The sequence below is a fragment of the Alnus glutinosa genome, chromosome 7, assembly GCF_958979055.1.
Source record: "Alnus glutinosa chromosome 7, dhAlnGlut1.1, whole genome shotgun sequence".
Lineage (NCBI taxonomy): Eukaryota > Viridiplantae > Streptophyta > Magnoliopsida > Fagales > Betulaceae > Alnus > Alnus glutinosa.
In genome coordinates this window covers 2,907,185-2,925,380 of record NC_084892.1, presented here as the reverse complement: position 1 = coordinate 2,925,380, position 18,196 = coordinate 2,907,185, and the positions used below count along the sequence as shown (strand labels likewise).

Here is an 18,196-nt window from a genome sequence, read left to right as displayed (position 1 = left end):
CAAAAGTCTGAAATGATCTTGTTATTTGATAAGTCAGGTCCAATTATTCTTTCATATTTTTTTTTTTATTTACAAATATTTTTAATTAAAAATGTATGCCACAAATATGTATTGGATATGAAAATTTTTTAAAATAGAAGAATAAAAGCATTTAATTGAATCTAGACAAATTTAGTACTAGCAATATAACATTGAGTCTTCAAAGCCAACAAAAAAAAAACTAAATAAATAAAAAAAAATAATATTTACATATATAAAAAGGCCTCTTATAAAATTATCGCATTATACCTTACAATATATAAAGGGTAATGTTATAAAAAAGATCAATATTTTTCTTGTATCATCTTAAAATTGATGTGACTTTTAAAATCATATACAATAAGAACATAAGTCTTTCTTCTAGCATTACTCTTTGTGAATATATTGGCCAAACTGATTCTTAGCCCGAGATGCAACTTTGTCCCTCACAAAGGGGTAATCTATCTATGTATTTAGTTATCTTTTGACACATGGGATTGACAGTTATATATGTAACTCCAATGTTATCGCACCATAGAGTTGGTGCTGCAAGAGGAAATGCCCATTTTGATGTCTCTATTTTTGCCATGTGAAGCAGATGGTGAATATAACGAGATTGAGAAAGAAGGAAAGCCTTCGGGGACGTGATTTAAAGTAGCCAGCCCAAGGTCCTTTTAAGGCAAAACCTGATGTGGGAAAGACGGGTAGACGAATCCAATGGTTGTCCAATACACATTTTCATGTAACTTGGAGCGGTTGATGGGGCTTTAATCATAAGAAATTTTCTCTTTTTATATTGATTCATTTAGATTGAATAAAAAACAATTTGAATACCATATTCAACTTCAATGTGAATGAAAATAATTTAAAAAATATGAGATTCCTATTTATTAAATTAGAACTGATTGATAAAAGAAAAAAATAATGTTATATACTACATTTTTTTTCAATCTGTATCTTATTAAGTTGACGTAGCCGTGTCTATTAATCACAGTTAAAAAAATAATCAAGGGCCGATATGTATTGTTATTATTTTACGAGAAAAACTATAGATCTGAAAAAATTTAGGAAATGAAGTATTGGAAACCTTTCTTTTCTCTTCATTTTTGTCCATTTTGTTGTGGTCAGACTTTTTACGAAGAAAAAAAGCTTGGTGCACAACAGTTAACGTAGGCAAAATGGGGTGGTTCTGAATCACACATAAATATAGAGCAAATAGGTGAATCGTGAGGGGTATCTCTCAGATCGAGACCCAAAAGGTCAAAAACAACAAAAATAAAAAAGAATAGCTGAAAGTTTCGAAAAAAAAAATCCAAAGCTCCCATTCTGAGCCACTCGCCCAGAGATACGACTGCAGTGTACACACTACTCTACTCTTCCATGGCCAAAACTTGAACAAAAAAAAAAAAGGGTTCGATGGCCTGTATTTCCACATGCTTCACTGTATCACCGGCTTGTTGTCGCCTCCACCCCAGGCCCTCCATTTTCCCCAAACATCCCAACCCCTTTCCTTCCATCCAAGCACCGATTTCTTTCAGGGGGACCGCAGGGAAAGTTCGCGACCCTAGGGTTTTGATACGGGCCGTGAGAGCGAGCGTGGACATCGCTTCAGCGATCAGGCCCGGAGGTTCGGTGGAGAGCGATAAATTGCCCTCGGATGTCAGGAACCGAGCCATGGAGGCCGTGGACACGTGCGGAGGGAGGGTCACCATTGGCGACGTGGCGAGCAGAGCCGGCCTCAAGTTGAATGAAGCTCAGAAGGCCTTGCAAGCTCTTGCTGCTGACACCAATGGCTTCTTGGAGGTACATACATACATGTGTGGGCGTGGGAACTTTGTTTGTGCACTTTTGTAGTGAATTTTGAGTGTGCTAATTGTTCTCTTTTAATGTTGAAAGTGTATTATTGTATATGTACAATTTGAGAGGGAATGGTGAATTTGTTTTCGTTAGTTATAGTTTTTGAGTGTTGTTGGTGCTTGAAGTTCTTGATTTCGTGAGTGCAATTGTTTTTCAAGATGGTCTCCAACAGGTTTCGGACGAAGGTGATGTTCTGTATGTTTTTCCCAAAGATTATCGAGTGAAGCTTGCGGCCAAGTCATTTAGATTCAAAGTTGAGCCTGTGATTGAGAAGACAAAGGTCTTGATTCTTGTTACTTGTGTTGAGATTCATTCGGTGTCCTAGGAAGTAGTGGTTTTTGTATTATAACTTTTGCTTGGTGTTAATTTGACTTGACAGGCTACAGCTGAGTATTTAGTGAGGGTTTCCTTCGGTACTGCACTGGTTGCTTCAATTATTCTTGTTTATACCACAATTATTGCTGTTCTTGTTTCTGGTAGTAGAAGGTAATCTTTAGCCTTCTAATATTAAAATCCTCACATATCTTATTATCTTTATAACACACCCTTTGTAATATGAAGACATTGATAATGGGATGCTTGGTGACAGTGAGGAGGATAGTCGTGGAAGACGTGGAGGTAGAGCATATGATTCGGGATTCAGCTTTTACATCAATCCACTAGACCTGTTTTGGTAATAATTCTATCCTGTCAGAATTTTGGGAAGTGTTATATGCTGCACATGGTTCAGAAGACCGTTAAGTTCTTAAGGCTATGGGTTGGCCAACGGGCAATGTGGATTTTAAATGTTCTAGTTGATCTGTGGAATGGAAACTGAAGCAAAGAGTGAAACTTTAAGTTTTAAAAAAATTACTGCAAGATTCACTCATTCTATGTGTAGGTATTCTCTGATGATTATCCTATAGGAAAATGGTGAGCTTGAGTGTTAGTCTTTTATGCATATGTAAGTTTAGTCTTTTCTATGTGTGGTTGCTGAAGTATATTTGGGGAAAGATAAATGTGATGATCGTTTGTTTGTTTTTTATTAGTGGCAGACTGGTTATAAAATGGTTTGTACCTATTATACTTTTTTAGGAGTATATGGTTGATATTAGTGGAGGATAACGCCATTCATATATAATACTTCTGTCTGATAATGATGAGCATTTACTTTTTGGCAATTTCCATCCTCTTCTATTATTTATGCAATTGAATTCTTGAAATTTGCAAGAAGCTTTAGGTAACCTCTTTCTGCTTTTATTTTATCAAGGTACTGGGATCCATATTACTATAAGAGGCGACAGATAGAAAAAGATGATGGCAAAATGAATTTCGTTGAATCCGTATGTTGTAGAAGGGATTTTTCTTTTTTCACTAGCTATCTCCTACTTTTGGTACAAGAGGAAATGTGTTCACTTTATAAATGGTTGTCTTTTAGATCTTCTCATTCGTGTTTGGGGATGGTGATCCAAATCAAGGAATTGAAGAGGAGAGATGGAAGTTGGTAATATCTTAGCACTCAATTCAATGGTCTGTTGCTTTCAACATTTTACATCAGCTCATCAGTTGTTGTGTGTGTTTGTTTTTTATTTACTTTCTGTTAGTTTTCTACCTTGTCAAAATTATATTATCTTTTTTACTCTTTTTCCTCCTCTCTTAAGCTATATTTAATACCTCCTTACTTCGTTATGTAAATACTAGATTGATATATAGTAAACAAAGAAGCAAATATATATATATATATAAGAAGAAGAAGAAGCTGCGAATGGTCTTTGGATCAAATGGAATGTCCTCTCCCCATAAATAAGGGCTGGGGGATGGGGTCATGGCTTGGTGCCTTTTGGGTGCAGGAGTGGTAAAAAAAAAAAAAAAAGTGAAAAAGAAAAAAAGAAACAAGGAAAGAGATAATTATAGCTCAACATGGGAGGGTAGGAATCATGAAAAAAGAAAAAGGAGGAGGAATGCAATAATTTAATCATTTTCCTGAAAATGTATATGCAGATTGGGCAATACATAACCTCTAATGGTGGTGTTGTCACAGCTGAAGAACTTGCTCCATATCTTGATGTAGAAACTGCAGAGGGGACTACAGTAAGTTTATGTTTGATGTAATCTAGTTTGTCATGGATTCCAAGTTTATCTCTGTGCTCTTGAAATTTGGAGTAGTTCTTGCATCATAAAGAGTATTCTCTCTCTCTCTCTCTCTCTCTCTCTCTCTCTCTCTCTCTCTCATCTACAAATCAATAGTGTGCCTTCTTTTGTCTGCAATTGTAATTTTGAGAAATATATAATTGAAGTTTTATTTATTTATTTATTCCTGGACCTTTCAATCGATCACTAAAATCCTAGTAGACTTGCTGAAACTATTTTAGTCATCCATCTCTTATGCTGCAAATGTGCTGTTTCTTTTATTTTACCTTATTTCCTTTTTCTTTTTCTTTTCCTTTTGGTTCCAGAATGATGAATCATATATCTTACCTGTTCTTTTGCGGTTTGATGGTCAGCCTGAAATAGATGAAGAGGTATGTTAAACAGTTTATTGGATTAAAATTCAATGATTTATGTTCTCTCTTCCAGATGGTATATGTGGTAATAAGAAATGTGTCTGAAGAATGTCAGTTATTGTGACTTGGACTGATCGATCACCTTTGCAAATTTAAGAAATTATGTCATTACGTATTATTAATCATTTTTATACTATCTAGAGCATTGATATGCCATTGCTCTCAGATCCTACAGCCAATAATGCGTCCTTTGAAATTTCCATACATCATGATATGTGGCACAAAAATATTTCATTTGCACTTACTTGTCAGTTGCTTGTAATGCAGGGAAATATTCTGTATCGCTTTCCATCTCTACAGCGTACAGCTTCTTCTCAAAGAAGTAAACAAAAGGAATATGTGGGAAGAAGATGGACTGAGTGGGTTGGAGGGATTGAAAAGTTTTTCAAGGAGAGGACATGGCAATTCAGGTTCTTTATTTTTCCCCCTATTATGTAGTAAAATTTCATCTGTAATTCAATCATGATATGGGTATTTTATTTTCCTTCCCAGTAAAACTAGCACTACAGAAACAGCAATGGTGATTGGTTTAGGCGGGCTTAACCTATTTGGTATCATTGTTCTTGGAGCTATGTTAAAGTATGGTTCTCTTATCAATAATTGTTACTCGGTGGTTTTCCCTATATGTTGCTACTATGTTCTGACTTTTTCTTTTTTTTTTCTCGTTTTTATTTGAAGGGAAATGACAGTTAAACCTAGTGGGTTAATTAAATTTGTCACTGACATGTTTCCTCTCCTTCAGGTATTATTTGATTTCTAAACTTCCAATTAATAAGCTGCTTTCTACGGTTCAATTTTTTAATTCTTGATGACTGGTTCTGGTCATATTATTAGCTAAAGGTTATGCCGTCCCAACAATCAAATGATATCTATTGGCCTCATGTGAGAGGGTGACTTATATTATGTTTTCAGGGGAAAGGTCCAATTATGGCTCAAGTTTTAGGACAAGAGAAATGTGCTTGATCAATTATCTTCTCTGGTGCATAAATACATATTACATTTTTTTAAATCAACATTCACTTGATATCAAGTAATTATTCTAATCACTTTTAATACTTTTGCATCTGAAGTTTGATGCCTTGCAACTGTTGTGCTTTGTCAAATTTTTAACAAGTATCCTTGTGGCGTTATCACACACTTCCATATCTGACTTGGGTATCTAAAATTTCCATTTAATCATGTTAACCTGCAATGCAGGCTTACTGATGTACTTGTGAATCAGAGGGTTTTATTTTATTTTATTTTATTTTGTATCTGTCATTTGTTCCAATTTGACACATCCAGTAATGAAAAATCTGTGGTTCTCCTCATCAACTGTTAACTGAGAGTTTACACTTGCTCACATGGATGAAACTCTTAAACCAATGGAGAAAAATAATTGAAGTATTTTTGTTTGCTGGTGAACTGATATTCAAGTATCTTCTGAAATTGAATTATTCTTTTTAAAAAATTTAGACTCTTTTTCTATTGGGTAAGAACTGTTCATTCTCTACAAAGATAAGATTGAAGCCTCAATGTCTCAGGCAACGTTATCAAATGTTGGTTTAACTTTGCTTGCATATATTCATTTGAGCAATAACTCTGCAGATTTATGCTGGCTCTTTCTTTGCAATTCCTTTGATCCGGTGGTTCCTCATCCGCAATAGGAATGCTAAAATAGAAGAGAGAAACCGAGCTAGGCAACAGCGTGCTCAAGCACTTGAATTGCCTGATCTTTCACTGAGGCGAAAGGTAAGTATATTAGAGTTTATCTAGAAAAAGTTGAGAATTTATTTATGTTGCCAACATGTCATATGGATAATGTTTGTGACAAAATAAAAAGTGTCACATGCATCTGTTATCAGTATAAGTGTGATACAACTTTTGATTAGGTTTGTGCAAAAAAACTGATAGTACCGTCCCAACCCAACTTGATTACTCGGGTTCCAACACATGTCGGTTGGTAGGCAGAAGAGCATCTGATTTTCAACGTGTTGAGTCAGGAGTCAGAAATGGGCAGTTTGGAAAGACTCCAACTCTGATCTGACTTTAGTTTATTAAAATAAAAAAAAAAGCACCCGCACACATAGTTGTCCTTGGTAGATGTATTTCTGGGGGCAGGGGTTCTCAGATCTGAGATCAAGTTTCTCAAGTCTCACCCCTCTCTCTCTCTCTCTCCCCATCTCCAATCAAGGGCAGATTTCTCGATATGCCATGACCACTTAGTGGAGATGAGGACAGCGATGCCAAGCCTTGGCAGCCGAAGGATTGTCGCATTAGCCTGCAGCACCAATATCCAACCCGAATTCGGAGCCAAAGATTTCGGTGTTGGGTCAACTCAAAAACCCCCCGGGGTGCGGGTCAGCTCAGAAGAGAAACTTGGCTTCCAACTTCCACATCAGGTTGGAAGTCGAAAAAGGGGGGAGGGGGCATTTCCAACCAATTGGTTTGGTGCCGACCCCTACTTTTGATCCTATTTTTATAATTTTTTTTTTTAAAAAAAAAATAATAATTCTCAATTTATCTAATAAATCACAATCTTATCTTATCAGGGCTTATGTATTAAGTTATGTTCTTTAGGACACTGTCTGAGCCTTGTATCATTGCATCATTCTTATGATTGAACTTGCTCGTGTATGTTGAAAATTTGTTCAGCATAAATATACCTCACATACATAATTAACTTGATCTTTATCCTCTTATTCAGCTCCTCAGTGCTCGGGACATGGCGCAGAGAACATTCATAGGACAGGATCGAATTGTCTACAGCACTGACAGGGACTTAATTGAGCAAGACTTTGAGGCCCAGGAATGGGATAAGAGATTTCGAGAGATAGAAAAGTCAGATTGAGTTGAGGCCACTGTAACTTGGTAAAGTTCACCTTTCTAACCCTTCTTCAGTACATATAAAACACAGAGAGAGAGAGAGATATGAGTCCCCATTAAAAATTGCAGATGCTCTTAAGGTGCTTGTTGGTTCCTGGGTTTTGTGTAGTTAGGTACGAGCCATTTGTCTTTACTTTTTACTTAGCTTTGTTATCCAGATTTAAATTTGAAGCAGCACATTGGGCTCTGAAAAACAAGGGATAATTATATCAAGAAATTGCTAAACTTTGCCAGCAAATGAGCCCCTCTAATGTTAGTATCATCAAAAGATGCTTTCCCACTTAATAATTATTACATTTTTGCTTGTGTAGTTTAACAGGGACTTGAGCTCGGTGTTTTCTTTTTGAGAACATTAGAGTCTCATCTCAGTCTGCAACCTCCAAGCCGATATCTTCTCTTGGCAAGCCGGGTCCTATTGCTAGAAATTTCAATATGAGAAGATCCCGAGGTACGCAGCTTGGACAGCAAAGCCTTGTGATTTAATGTTTCCACTGGACTTTAGCCTCAAGTTGCCACATACAAATGAAGAAAAAGGACTTTATGATTGAATGGTTGTTTTTGTTTTTGTTTTCATTACATTCATGTCGATGCAGCAGCCGGCCACATATACGAGCTTTTGTCTATAAATTACTGTCCTATTTTGGCTATTTAAAAGTGACTAAATCTTTGTATATTATGTGCAATAGTGACCTCCACAAGCCTTAATGGGGGAGGAGGCGAAGTTGTTAAGAGTCATATTTCTTCATAATAATGTTAGATATCATTCTTTTGTCTTTCTCTTGTTTCTCCAAAATTGATGTGGCTCTTAAAATTACCATTTGATCAAAATCTAATAATAGTCTATCATAAATTTAATGGTGATTTTAAAAGTCACATTAATTTTGAGGGAACAAAAAGAAAACATGTAGTATTACTCATTTCTTCAAGTCTGCATGTATTTTTGAGAACCGGAATTCCTCTCAACAAAGAGACCATGCTGTACAAATTTACTTTTTGAACTTTTTAAAATTCCTTTCTAAGACAGTGCTTAGGAAGGGTAGTGACACACACGACATGACTGGATCTTCTAAGATTAACTTGTTGAGGATCTTCTGATATTTACTGTTGAGGAATGACGAGTCCACAGACCTTTCCTACTAAATACATAGCTTGAACACGTAGACAATTTCTAAGCAACCATTGTATTGTATCAACAAATCAGGGCCAATAAAAGAGAAAACTACATTTATTTTCTTTAATTTACCACTCAATTTTTCATTTATTTTATTAATATACTCTACTAATCTAACATTAGGGTTACAAAAATACCATGCACTAGAAAGAGAAAAAAAAAATAAATCAAAAGAAAAACAAACTAAAAAGACATAAAATTCAGAAAAAAAAAAAAAAAAAAAAAAAAAAAGGCACTTCCATAGTCTAAATTTTTTGCCTTTTTTTTTTTGTTTTTGTTTTTCTAAATTGTCCTATTTTGTTTCTTTATGTATAATATTTTTGTCATTTTAGGGGCAAAAGTCAGACATTGCAACTCTAATGATAAATTAATATGATACATTAACCAAATTGAAAGATCGGGAAGACATTACAAATTGGATGGTAAATTATGGGAGGTAAACCATAAACGTAGTTTCCTGCAATAAAAAATTCTAGCAGAAAGGATGGGGATCGCGTGATCAATGAATGGTACAAGTTGACGACCGTGGCTGAATAAATTTCTACAACAGAGCTATTTGCACCCAGGCAAGACATGGTGGGGAAGTGGGAGATTAGCAGCTTAGCACCAATTGTTCCCCCTCTTGCTACATCTTTGCAAGGACATACCTGTATATAGATTGTGGAATGAACCCACAAACACAGCTTCTAAAGGCATTATTTTTCAAAAACGTGTTTGGGTTGTTTTTTAGAATTCAAATTCTACTCAAATTTTATCCAACTTTTACTAATTTTGTCTCAGGTTTTCTAAACTATCCAAACATAATTTCAAAAATCAATTTCTCTTGGTATTCGCAATTTTGAATATAATACAAAATAGTAGAATATGAAACAAAAAAATCACACACCCAAACGAGTCCTAAGCTATTTGAGAGACCAAAATACCTGCATGAAAGAGCATATTTAAACAAAGATTAGTTTCGTTTCTACCATGGGTTGTTAAAAGAAAGGAAAACCAGTTATATTTCTGCATAGTCATGGACACAATAATTTTTTATCTCCTAAAATACTGTAATCGTCACAAGGTTCAACTTGCTTAAGTGAAAAAAGAAATATGATATCAAAATGATAAAGTCCAATAACGTAACATTAAGATGATAGGGATAGAATTTTGAGGTGCCAAAAATACCAAGATAGTAAGAAGAGCATAGAGAGATGAAGAAGCTTAATCTTTTTGGATAGACACAATAAAAAAGAAACCATTTGAGAGTAATAGAACACAAACAGCATTAGAACTTATATAGTGATTTCATGGACAAACATTTCATGTAAAGAGATAAGGTAAGAAACCACATTTTTATCTCACAATGTTATGGCAGTTCTAACAAAGCCTTATTTTTATTTTTTTTTAACACGAACTGATCTAAGAATTAGTTAGAACTGTCACGTCAACATTATAGGACTACTTATCAAAAAAAACATTATAGGACTGCCATGTAGTTTCTAGCATTACTCTTCATGCAAAACATAGGCACGAAAAAACGCCTGTTTGGCAACCCACTTTTTTTTTATCTCACAATGTTACAGCAGTTCTAACAAAGCCTTAATTTTTTTTTTTTTAACACGAACTGATTTAAGAATTGGTTAGAACTGTCACGTCAACATTATGGGACTACCATGTAGTTTCTAGCATTACTCTTCATGCAAAAAAATAGGCATGAAAAAAAGCTTATTTGGCGACCCACTTTTTTTTATCTCACAATGTTATGGCAGTTCTAACAAAGCCTTAATTTTATTTATTTATTTTTTTTTAACACAAATTGATCTAAGAATTGGTTAAAACTGTCACGTCAACATTATGGGACTGCCATGTAGTTTCTAGCATTACACTTCATACAAAACATAGGCATGAAAAAAAGCCTGTTTGGCAACCCACCTTTTTTTTTCCTTTCCTTTTCCCCTAAAAAAAGTCACTCATTTATTCACATTATCAAACAACTTTCTTCACTTTTCTCTCACCAAAAATTCAAAACTCATTTCACATTTATATCAAATCAATCAATTCTTATTTGTCTCTAAAAAAAAAGTCAAACTTCTTTCTTCACATTATCAAACAACTTTCTTCACTTTTCTCTAACAAAAATTCAAAACTCTTTACATCTTTATATCACATCAATTAATTCTTATTACTATTCCAAAAAAAACCAAAAATAAAAATGCTTTGCCAAACACCCCCTAGACCTTTTTTAGGCAAAAGAGAATTGTATTTTATTTAATTATAGATTGATAGCTTACACGCGCAATAAGTAGAGCAGTAAAATGAAGAAAATAATGTTTAAGAGCAATGTGCTTACCTAAAATAATGATTGTAAGTAGTATTATCAATATCGATTTAATGGAATGTCGACTGACTGGAACATAGTATGGAGATCTCTGATATCTTGCCCGACAAGCCCCTAGCCAGTAACATAAGTACATAACCTTTGTCAAAACACTGAAGTACATTCCTCGGGAACGGCTGTATCCAGAAGCCAAGCTCATTCCTATATGCTGACCCTGTCAAAGAGATGAATACCCATAAACATCTAAAAGTAATGAAGCTTGATAAACCATGACATTTCCATCCGCAAAAGATAAATCTATCTCATTCATAGTATCCTGCTGAACCAGAAATGGTAGAGCAATATTCTCTGTTCAGGCACAACTGAAACAAAGAAGAGTACAGTTCAACATACTGGGTGTGTTTGATAACGAACACAACAATCCTTCCCCTTATTTTCACTTCTACCAAAAATAGTCAACTTCAAAACATTCCAACTTTTTTCACTTTTTATATCACATCAATCATTTTTTATTACTATTTAAATAAAAAAATCCACTACAAAACAAAACTTTTTCACTTTTCCATATAAATTATTTCTACTCTATATCACATCAATCACTTCTTACTACTACTCAAACAAATTCACCACAACAATCTTTACCAAACACACCCACTGTCTTCTTCTGCTCTTAAGTCTTCCCAGCCTATATACTAGAAAGAATTGGAGAACATACTAATTGATGTGGTCTTAGAACCTCTGGCATCTTCCCTATTTTTTTCCCCTGTTTTGTTAGTTGAGTATAACCCACACACTCATGGATTGATCTCGTGACCTCACCCTTCACTTCTTATTTATAACGTGAGCAAATACCATTTGGTCGAAGTGCTATTGACTAGCATCTTCTTGATTATCCAACAATGAAAAGGCGAAACTTGCAAGTTGATTAACACAAAGGGGTTTAATTATACCTTTTTTTCGTCTAACATAACTGCATGCAAAAGAATGTAAGAAACAAAATTTGAACAAACATGCATGCATACATACTTCACGGAATATCCAAAAATAGATCATTCCAAGCGGGGGGGATAATGTTAAAAAAAAAAAAAAAAAAACACCCACAGACACACTCCAAAAAATGTGATAATGATCTAATGTATGGTCTTTTGACTAAGATGTTAGCCTTATTTTTCTCTTTTTCTCTTTCTTTTGCATATCTCCAGTATACCTCATGTGTACTAGGACTACACTAATTTTCTCTTCTAAATAAACTTTATTACATCACAAAAGTATTAGCAACATAATATGCATCCTTTAGCAGCATTGAAAAATCATGAAGGATTGTATGTTCCTCTCCTTGCCGATTGATGGCTAGACAGCAAGAAGAATGTTTTAATAACATAAGAGGGTATAATAACCACTTTGTAACCCTAATCCGTCACCTTTCAATCAATTTATGAAAATTTTACTGCTGCAAAAATTCACAAAATATCATAATTATTTTAAATAACTACAAAATTGCATCATCAATATTTTAAATAACTATAAAACTGTGCATTTTCTTTGCTATACTGTGACCAAAGCGCTAGTAGCAGGACCATGTTCACTGCTTTACCAGACGTTTGATTACTCCTTTATTTGGTAAAAACTGTTTATATGCATTGCGGCATCAGTATGGTCTAGTTAAAGTTACCTGTGCACTATGAGACATATCAATGTGTGACGGGGAATGCCTTTGCTCCTCTCCATCTTTTAACCTCTTTGTATAATTCCTAGTGACCGTGCTCCCATATGCAGTCCATAAATTATTTGAGAAACGAAACACATTCAATCTGCTCCACCACCCATACAACTTGTTCCCATGGAAGAAGCTTTTAGGTTTGGCTTCATTAGCTTCCAGATCCCAACTCTCATCTTCACCGTGTCTGTTACAAGAGGTCTCTTGAAGACAGTCTGGTGCTTCAAAACCCAACCTTGAAGTAAAATGAGAACCCACCGTCCTCGTGTTATTCTCCATACTGGAATCAAAGTTGTGGTCAATATGTGAAATCCCGTTGATATTCAGGTTTTCAATTTCTCTGCTGCTGTGCTCAACAAGCCCAGAAGCAGTGTCTTTTGAACTAGATGCTGTGGTTGGGTCAAGAAATCTTTTCAATATAGTACTGTCTTCTACATTATAATGATTGAAGCTTTCAGCGGGATTTCCCCCAGAAAGAAACAATGCCAACCCATCTCTGTCTTGTTCATTTAAGTTAACCCACTCAGTGTTTCTCATGGTATCTCCCAATGAAGCATCTTCCAAGCTTTTCTCCACATAAATTATTTGTTCCCTAATGGCTATGACAAACTGCTTGTGTCTGGAAAGTATATCATCCCGCATTTGAGACTTGTCTGTCACAGATAAGCTGACCGCTCTTTCAAAATCTTCCAACTAATTAGAGATATAACCAGTATAAGAAAAACAAAAAACAAAAATAAAGCAACATTAATAAAGGATGTGGACTGTCAACATTAATAACTACCTGCCATTTTGCTGTTTCAAGGGTTGTTGCAAGATCACGCCTATGATAATCAATTGACAGAAGTAGCTTTGAGTCCGGATGTTCACCATGAACAAGACTTTGCTCATGCAACAAAAGGCGGAAAAGTGATTCCATCCTAAACAAACCAAGGATCAATATAACGTAAGATTCTAGGAAGATGAATCTATTGTATGAAAAGGTAAGTATCTAATGCATACACATTATGTGAAGTGCCTATACTTATTTGTTGAATTAAGTAACTTCTACAAGTTTTCAAATTTCAGTTTAAGGAAGCAACCATGAAGAAAAAGTAGTTTCTGGTGGTAAAGTTTCAAAGGACTGTTAATGAAGCAACTTCTTATATAGATTCTTTCTACTATACTTCAATCAAAACAAGTAGCAATGTATCATCATTTAACTTCCACTACGTAATGTGACAATATTAGCATATCAATCGCATATGGATGCGGAAAGGAAATTTTTCTCAAGCTTTACGCTTTGATATCCACATTATATAAATGAAGCCTCAAAGCAAATATAAATTTCCCTATATTTCCATAGATTCCATCAACATTACATCCTTTACAACGAAATTGAGCTCAAAAGCTTGCCACTACCCAAATGCCCAACATAACACCCTTTTGCCGCACAGAACCAGAAACCAAAAACCAGTTCTTCCCACGCAGCACACCGTTTCAAAAAGCAATTTTTTTGCTTCCAGAAGCAAGAAAACACTTCCAAAATTGTAAAAACGAGTACAGAAAAACCAAAAACTAACCTGTCAGCAGAGTCTTGGACGACCTCTGCAGCCGAAAACAGAGGGTCCGATTCCCATTGGTGCAAACTCGACCCCATTTTTTTCAACATTCACAAAAAGCAATAAAATTATGCGAATGGCATAACATAATTTTACGAAAATGCTCGAAATTAAAGCTTAGAATCGTTTAGAGAATAGAGTATTGAATTAAAAAAGGCTAATTAGAACAACAGCAAAAAATACTTGATGGGTAGAAATGGAACTGAAAGATCGTTTAGAGAATAGAGTATTGAATAAAAAAAAAAAAAAAAAAAAAAAAAAAAAAAGGCTAATTAGAACAACAACAAAAAATACTTGATGGGTAGAAATGGAATTGAAAGTAAAATACAGTGGAACTGAGGAAGTTTAATCTAATAATAATTATGAAGAAATGGTTGAGAGTTGGAACAGAAAATAGATTAGGGTTTTGGGTTATAGAGACGAAAAGGAAGGATTTTTCAGGCTTTGCAGGTGATGGTAAAGCAGAGGTGGAGGGACAGAGAGTACTTATCATGTGACAATTTCACCACATTTTTTGAATTTCCGAACTAATCAAGGCTCGCCACCGACGCCACGTCAAAATAATTAACATTGATAATTTTTTCCTGGGTTTGGTATCATTCGTGCACTTTTCTTTTCTTTTTTTTCCTTTTTTTTTTTTTTTTTTTTGGCAAATTCATCTTTAAATACGTAAAACTCTAGTATAGATTTATAAATTCAAGGGTAAATTTACATATTTTTTATATGGATATGAATAAGAAATGTACAAAATAATAATATCAAATACTTCTTAAAACAAATGAAAAAAAAATTGAAACGAGCTAATTGACGGCTTAAAAAAAAAAAGTCTCTTACTTTTGAACTTTCACTCCATTTTCAATCTCCTTTTAGATTTTAAAATTTTGTAAGCTAAAGTTTTAATATTTTAGTCCTTTTTATTAACCTTTTTATGATTAAGGTGGTAAACGATCAAAGCTGCTCATAAATAGGTTCAAGCTCAGTCTGAATAATCGCGACACGAGCTCGACTCATTTAATAAATGAGTTGATAGTGAGCAGGAAATTATGCTTGATTATTAAAAGAGTCAAATTGATATAAATTTGGCTCAGCTTATATAGACTCGTATAACTTCGTTTTTATTATTTTTAACTTTGTAATGAAAACATGTTAATGATTTAAAAATATATATAGATATAATTAAAAAATAATAATATCTTTGTATTGTAATAGATATAACTTAATTACTATAATAGTAAGCCTTGATATAGATATATGAGTAATTGTGTGTATATTAGTGGGTATGTGTGTATATATATATATAAAAAAAAATGTGTGTGTGTAATGAATGTATACACATGGTACAGGACAAACATATAGACTCAGATTTTAGGTTGCTTAAGATTTAAGTTAATTTATCTATTTATTCAAATAATAAAATCTTAATAATAATTAATTAACTAATAATTAGTATGAATTTACCAAAAAAAAATTGGGATATTTACTTTATACCTGGAATGAATAATTTAATTGAATAGCTTGTGAACAAGTTGAAATTCATTTGAAAAATAAATAAATTAAGCTTGAAGAAAATATCTACCTCAATGATAAACTTGGAAATATTTGTTATACCCTCAAAAAATTTATAAAAATACAACTATGGCCTTAAATCATATAATTTAAGGGATATAAAATAGAGGGTTAATAGCAGTAGGTTTATTTGGATAACAGAATAATATTAGTTAGGGGGGAATTAGTTGTAACTAAAGAATATGCTTTATGTTTGTTGGGGACAAATCCCACTCAACCCGATCCAAAGAGGAGATTCAAAGGTCAAATAAGGTCCAAACAGATAAGAATAATGATCAGATAAGAATAATGATCATATCATAAGTCTAAGAAGATATCAGATCAGAAGTCTAAGAAGATATCAGATTGGAAGTCTATGAAGATATCCAATTATAAGTCTAATAAAGGATTAAAGTCCAATTAGAACTCTGACAGCAGTTCTAGATCAACAAGGAGTAGGAGTCCTAATCCAGGTTTGACTTCACCTCTATGCCTATAAATAAGCTCATACCCCAGGTATAAACTAAGTCTCAATGTTTATGCATAGAGCATTATTTCTCTCACAGAAGCTAACTTAGGCATCGGAGCGGGACCCCCGGAAGGGTCCCTAGGTTTTGTTGTTTTGCAGAGTTATTAAGAAGCGTGAAGAACATCAAAGGAACGTGCAGATTCACACCATACCGGAAACTGTACCAACAGTTTGGCGCCGTCTGTGGGAGACGATTATTCGTTCCTCATAAAAGAAAAATAAGATCCAGCATGGTGATGAACACACGTTCCGGAAGCCAGACCAACCGAGAGCCCATAGTCCGAATGGAGCCAGGTATTCAGAATAATCAGCAGCCTCCACAGAACCCTCCCCCGGGGGGTGGAGATCAAGATCGCATAGCAGCGTTGGAAGCCCAGATTGAATCCTTAACACAGCGGAATGCCGAGTTGCTGCGCAGGAGGCCGGAACAGCCCAATCCCGAGATGAACAGGGATGAGCGAGAGGAAGAAGATCATAACAGCAACACTAATCCTCGGAGGGAGGATGACCGCCAAGGAGATCTGAGCAGAGTTATTGCCGAGCTGGAGAGAAGGTGCACGTACATAGAGATGGAAAGAAAGGACAAAAGCAGATCCGTAATGGTGGACAAGCTCCTAATGGGTACAGACTCACCCTTCACCAGATGGGTGGCAGACTATCAGCTTCCCAATAAGTTTAAGGTACCCCAAATTCTAAGTTATGCAGGAGACAGAGATCCCTTGGATCACCTAGAGAATTTCAAAGCTCATCTAGACCTTCACGGGACACCCGATGAAGTAGCATGTCGGGCCTTCCCTTTTACTCTTTCGGGGAATGCTCGAGACTGGTTCAGGAAGCTGCCCCCGAATTCCGTTGATCAGTTCAAGGAATTGTCCAAGATATTCCTAACGGAGTTCTTGGCTTTCCGGACAAGGAAGAAGCCTTCGGGATATTTGCTATCATTGCACCAGCAGGGCAATGAGAGTCTTAAGGAGTTTATGGCTCGGTTCAACCGAGAGAAGGCTACGGTCGAAGATCCGACCGAGGATATGATCTTTGCTGCCATTTATCAGGGAATTTCACCCGAGGAGCCTTTGATGAAAAAGTTGATCCGGAAGCAACCGAATACCTTGCAAGGCCTCATGGATAAGGTAGAAGAATTCATTAACCAGGAAGAGACGCTGAAGTCTATGGCCAGTTCTAGACTACCCCGAGAGACAGCCCTAGAAAAGAAAAGGAAAGAATTCAGAAAAGCTGATGAGGAAGAGCAGAGGCAGGTAAAGAAGTTCAAAGATTACAACTTTACACCTCTCAATGCCGAGATATCAGAAGTCCTCATGGAGATCAAGAGAGATCCGGCATTTTCGGGAACCGCAAAAGATACCAGGTAATCCTCCTTATAGGAATGCATGGAAGTATTGTGATTTCCATAAACAAGCAGGTCATTCAACCGAGGGGTGCGTAACCCTAAGGTTGTTAATAGAAGAATTCATAAAGAATGGCAAGCTGGTTCGGTTCTTGGGAGAAAAACGGAACCAGCAAGGAAATAACAGGCTTCGGAATCATCAGGACTATCAGCCCCGAGATCAGCAGCCACGGGATTACTATCCCCGAGACCGTCCTCAACTAGGCGAGAGGCATCAAGAGAATGATCCCCGAGATGACATAGAAAGAAGAGAGGACCGAAGAAGCAGAAGCCCACAGCATAGAGAGCCGAGGCAACAACAGTATTTGCCCGTGATCCCATAAAAAGGACTCTCGGGAATTTCAGGCTTGCTTTTATTTTTTAGCATTTATATTTGCAAAGAAATAGACTTTTATTTTCAATTCAGACTAGACAGAAAATTCCCAAGATTTTGGAAAATAAGTATTTTCAGAATAAATGAATAAAGCTGACTTAAGCATCGGAGTGTTCTCGGTCTAGGGACCGGGAACCCCGTTGATGTCGCTTATTTTGTAGGTAAAATCTCTCGGATCAGTCCTAGCCGAGTACAAGAAGAAAACTCTCGGATCAGTCCTAGCCGAGAGTCTCGGATCAGTCCTAGCCGAGT

The 18,196-nt window shown here is 35.5% G+C and overlaps 2 protein-coding genes across 2 annotated transcripts; one reads left to right on the top strand and one right to left on the bottom strand.

Moving 5' to 3' along the window:
• Window positions 1-1,262: 1,262 nt before the first annotated feature.
• LOC133873143 (uncharacterized protein At5g03900, chloroplastic) lies at window positions 1,263-8,046 on the top strand. Its single transcript, XM_062310872.1, has 14 exons — window positions 1,263-1,821; window positions 2,048-2,155; window positions 2,255-2,361; window positions 2,465-2,548; window positions 3,125-3,197; window positions 3,293-3,358; window positions 3,856-3,945; window positions 4,311-4,376; window positions 4,686-4,828; window positions 4,911-4,997; window positions 5,097-5,160; window positions 6,006-6,149; window positions 7,105-7,268; window positions 7,595-8,046. Exons 1-13 carry the CDS (start codon window positions 1,435-1,437, stop codon window positions 7,246-7,248), a joined length of 1,563 nt encoding a protein of 520 aa, XP_062166856.1. The 5' UTR covers window positions 1,263-1,434; the 3' UTR covers window positions 7,249-7,268; window positions 7,595-8,046.
• Window positions 8,047-9,192: 1,146 nt separating this feature from the next.
• LOC133873560 (uncharacterized) lies at window positions 9,193-14,602 on the bottom strand. Its single transcript, XM_062311282.1, has 5 exons — window positions 14,054-14,602; window positions 13,276-13,411; window positions 12,447-13,184; window positions 10,787-10,988; window positions 9,193-9,377 (listed from the first exon to the last, which is right to left on the bottom strand). The coding sequence occupies exons 1-5, from the start codon at window positions 14,140-14,142 to the stop codon at window positions 9,352-9,354; spliced, it is 1,191 nt and encodes a 396-aa protein (XP_062167266.1). The 5' UTR covers window positions 14,143-14,602; the 3' UTR covers window positions 9,193-9,351.
• Between the last annotated feature and the right edge of the window lie 3,594 nt (window positions 14,603-18,196).

What these genes read in the sequence shown, in the direction of transcription:
- LOC133873143 (XM_062310872.1), top strand. Translation starts at nt 1,435, where the DNA reads ATGGCCTGTATTTCCACATGCTTCACTGTATCACCGGCTTGTTGTCGC. An exon ending in AAGAGGAGAGATGGAAGTTG is followed by an intron (nt 3,359 to 3,855) that starts GTAATATCTTAG and finishes ATGTATATGCAG; the next exon opens with ATTGGGCAATACATAACCTC. An exon ending in AGCCTGAAATAGATGAAGAG is followed by an intron (nt 4,377 to 4,685) that starts GTATGTTAAACA and finishes CTTGTAATGCAG; the next exon opens with GGAAATATTCTGTATCGCTT.
- LOC133873560 (XM_062311282.1), bottom strand. Translation starts at nt 14,142, where the DNA reads ATGTTGAAAAAAATGGGGTCGAGTTTGCACCAATGGGAATCGGACCCT. An exon ending in TTGAAACAGCAAAATGGCAG is followed by an intron (nt 13,185 to 13,275) that starts GTAGTTATTAAT and finishes ATCTCTAATTAG; the next exon opens with TTGGAAGATTTTGAAAGAGC. An exon ending in ACTTACAATCATTATTTTAG is followed by an intron (nt 9,378 to 10,786) that starts GTAAGCACATTG and finishes TCTTTCATGCAG; the next exon opens with GTATTTTGGTCTCTCAAATA.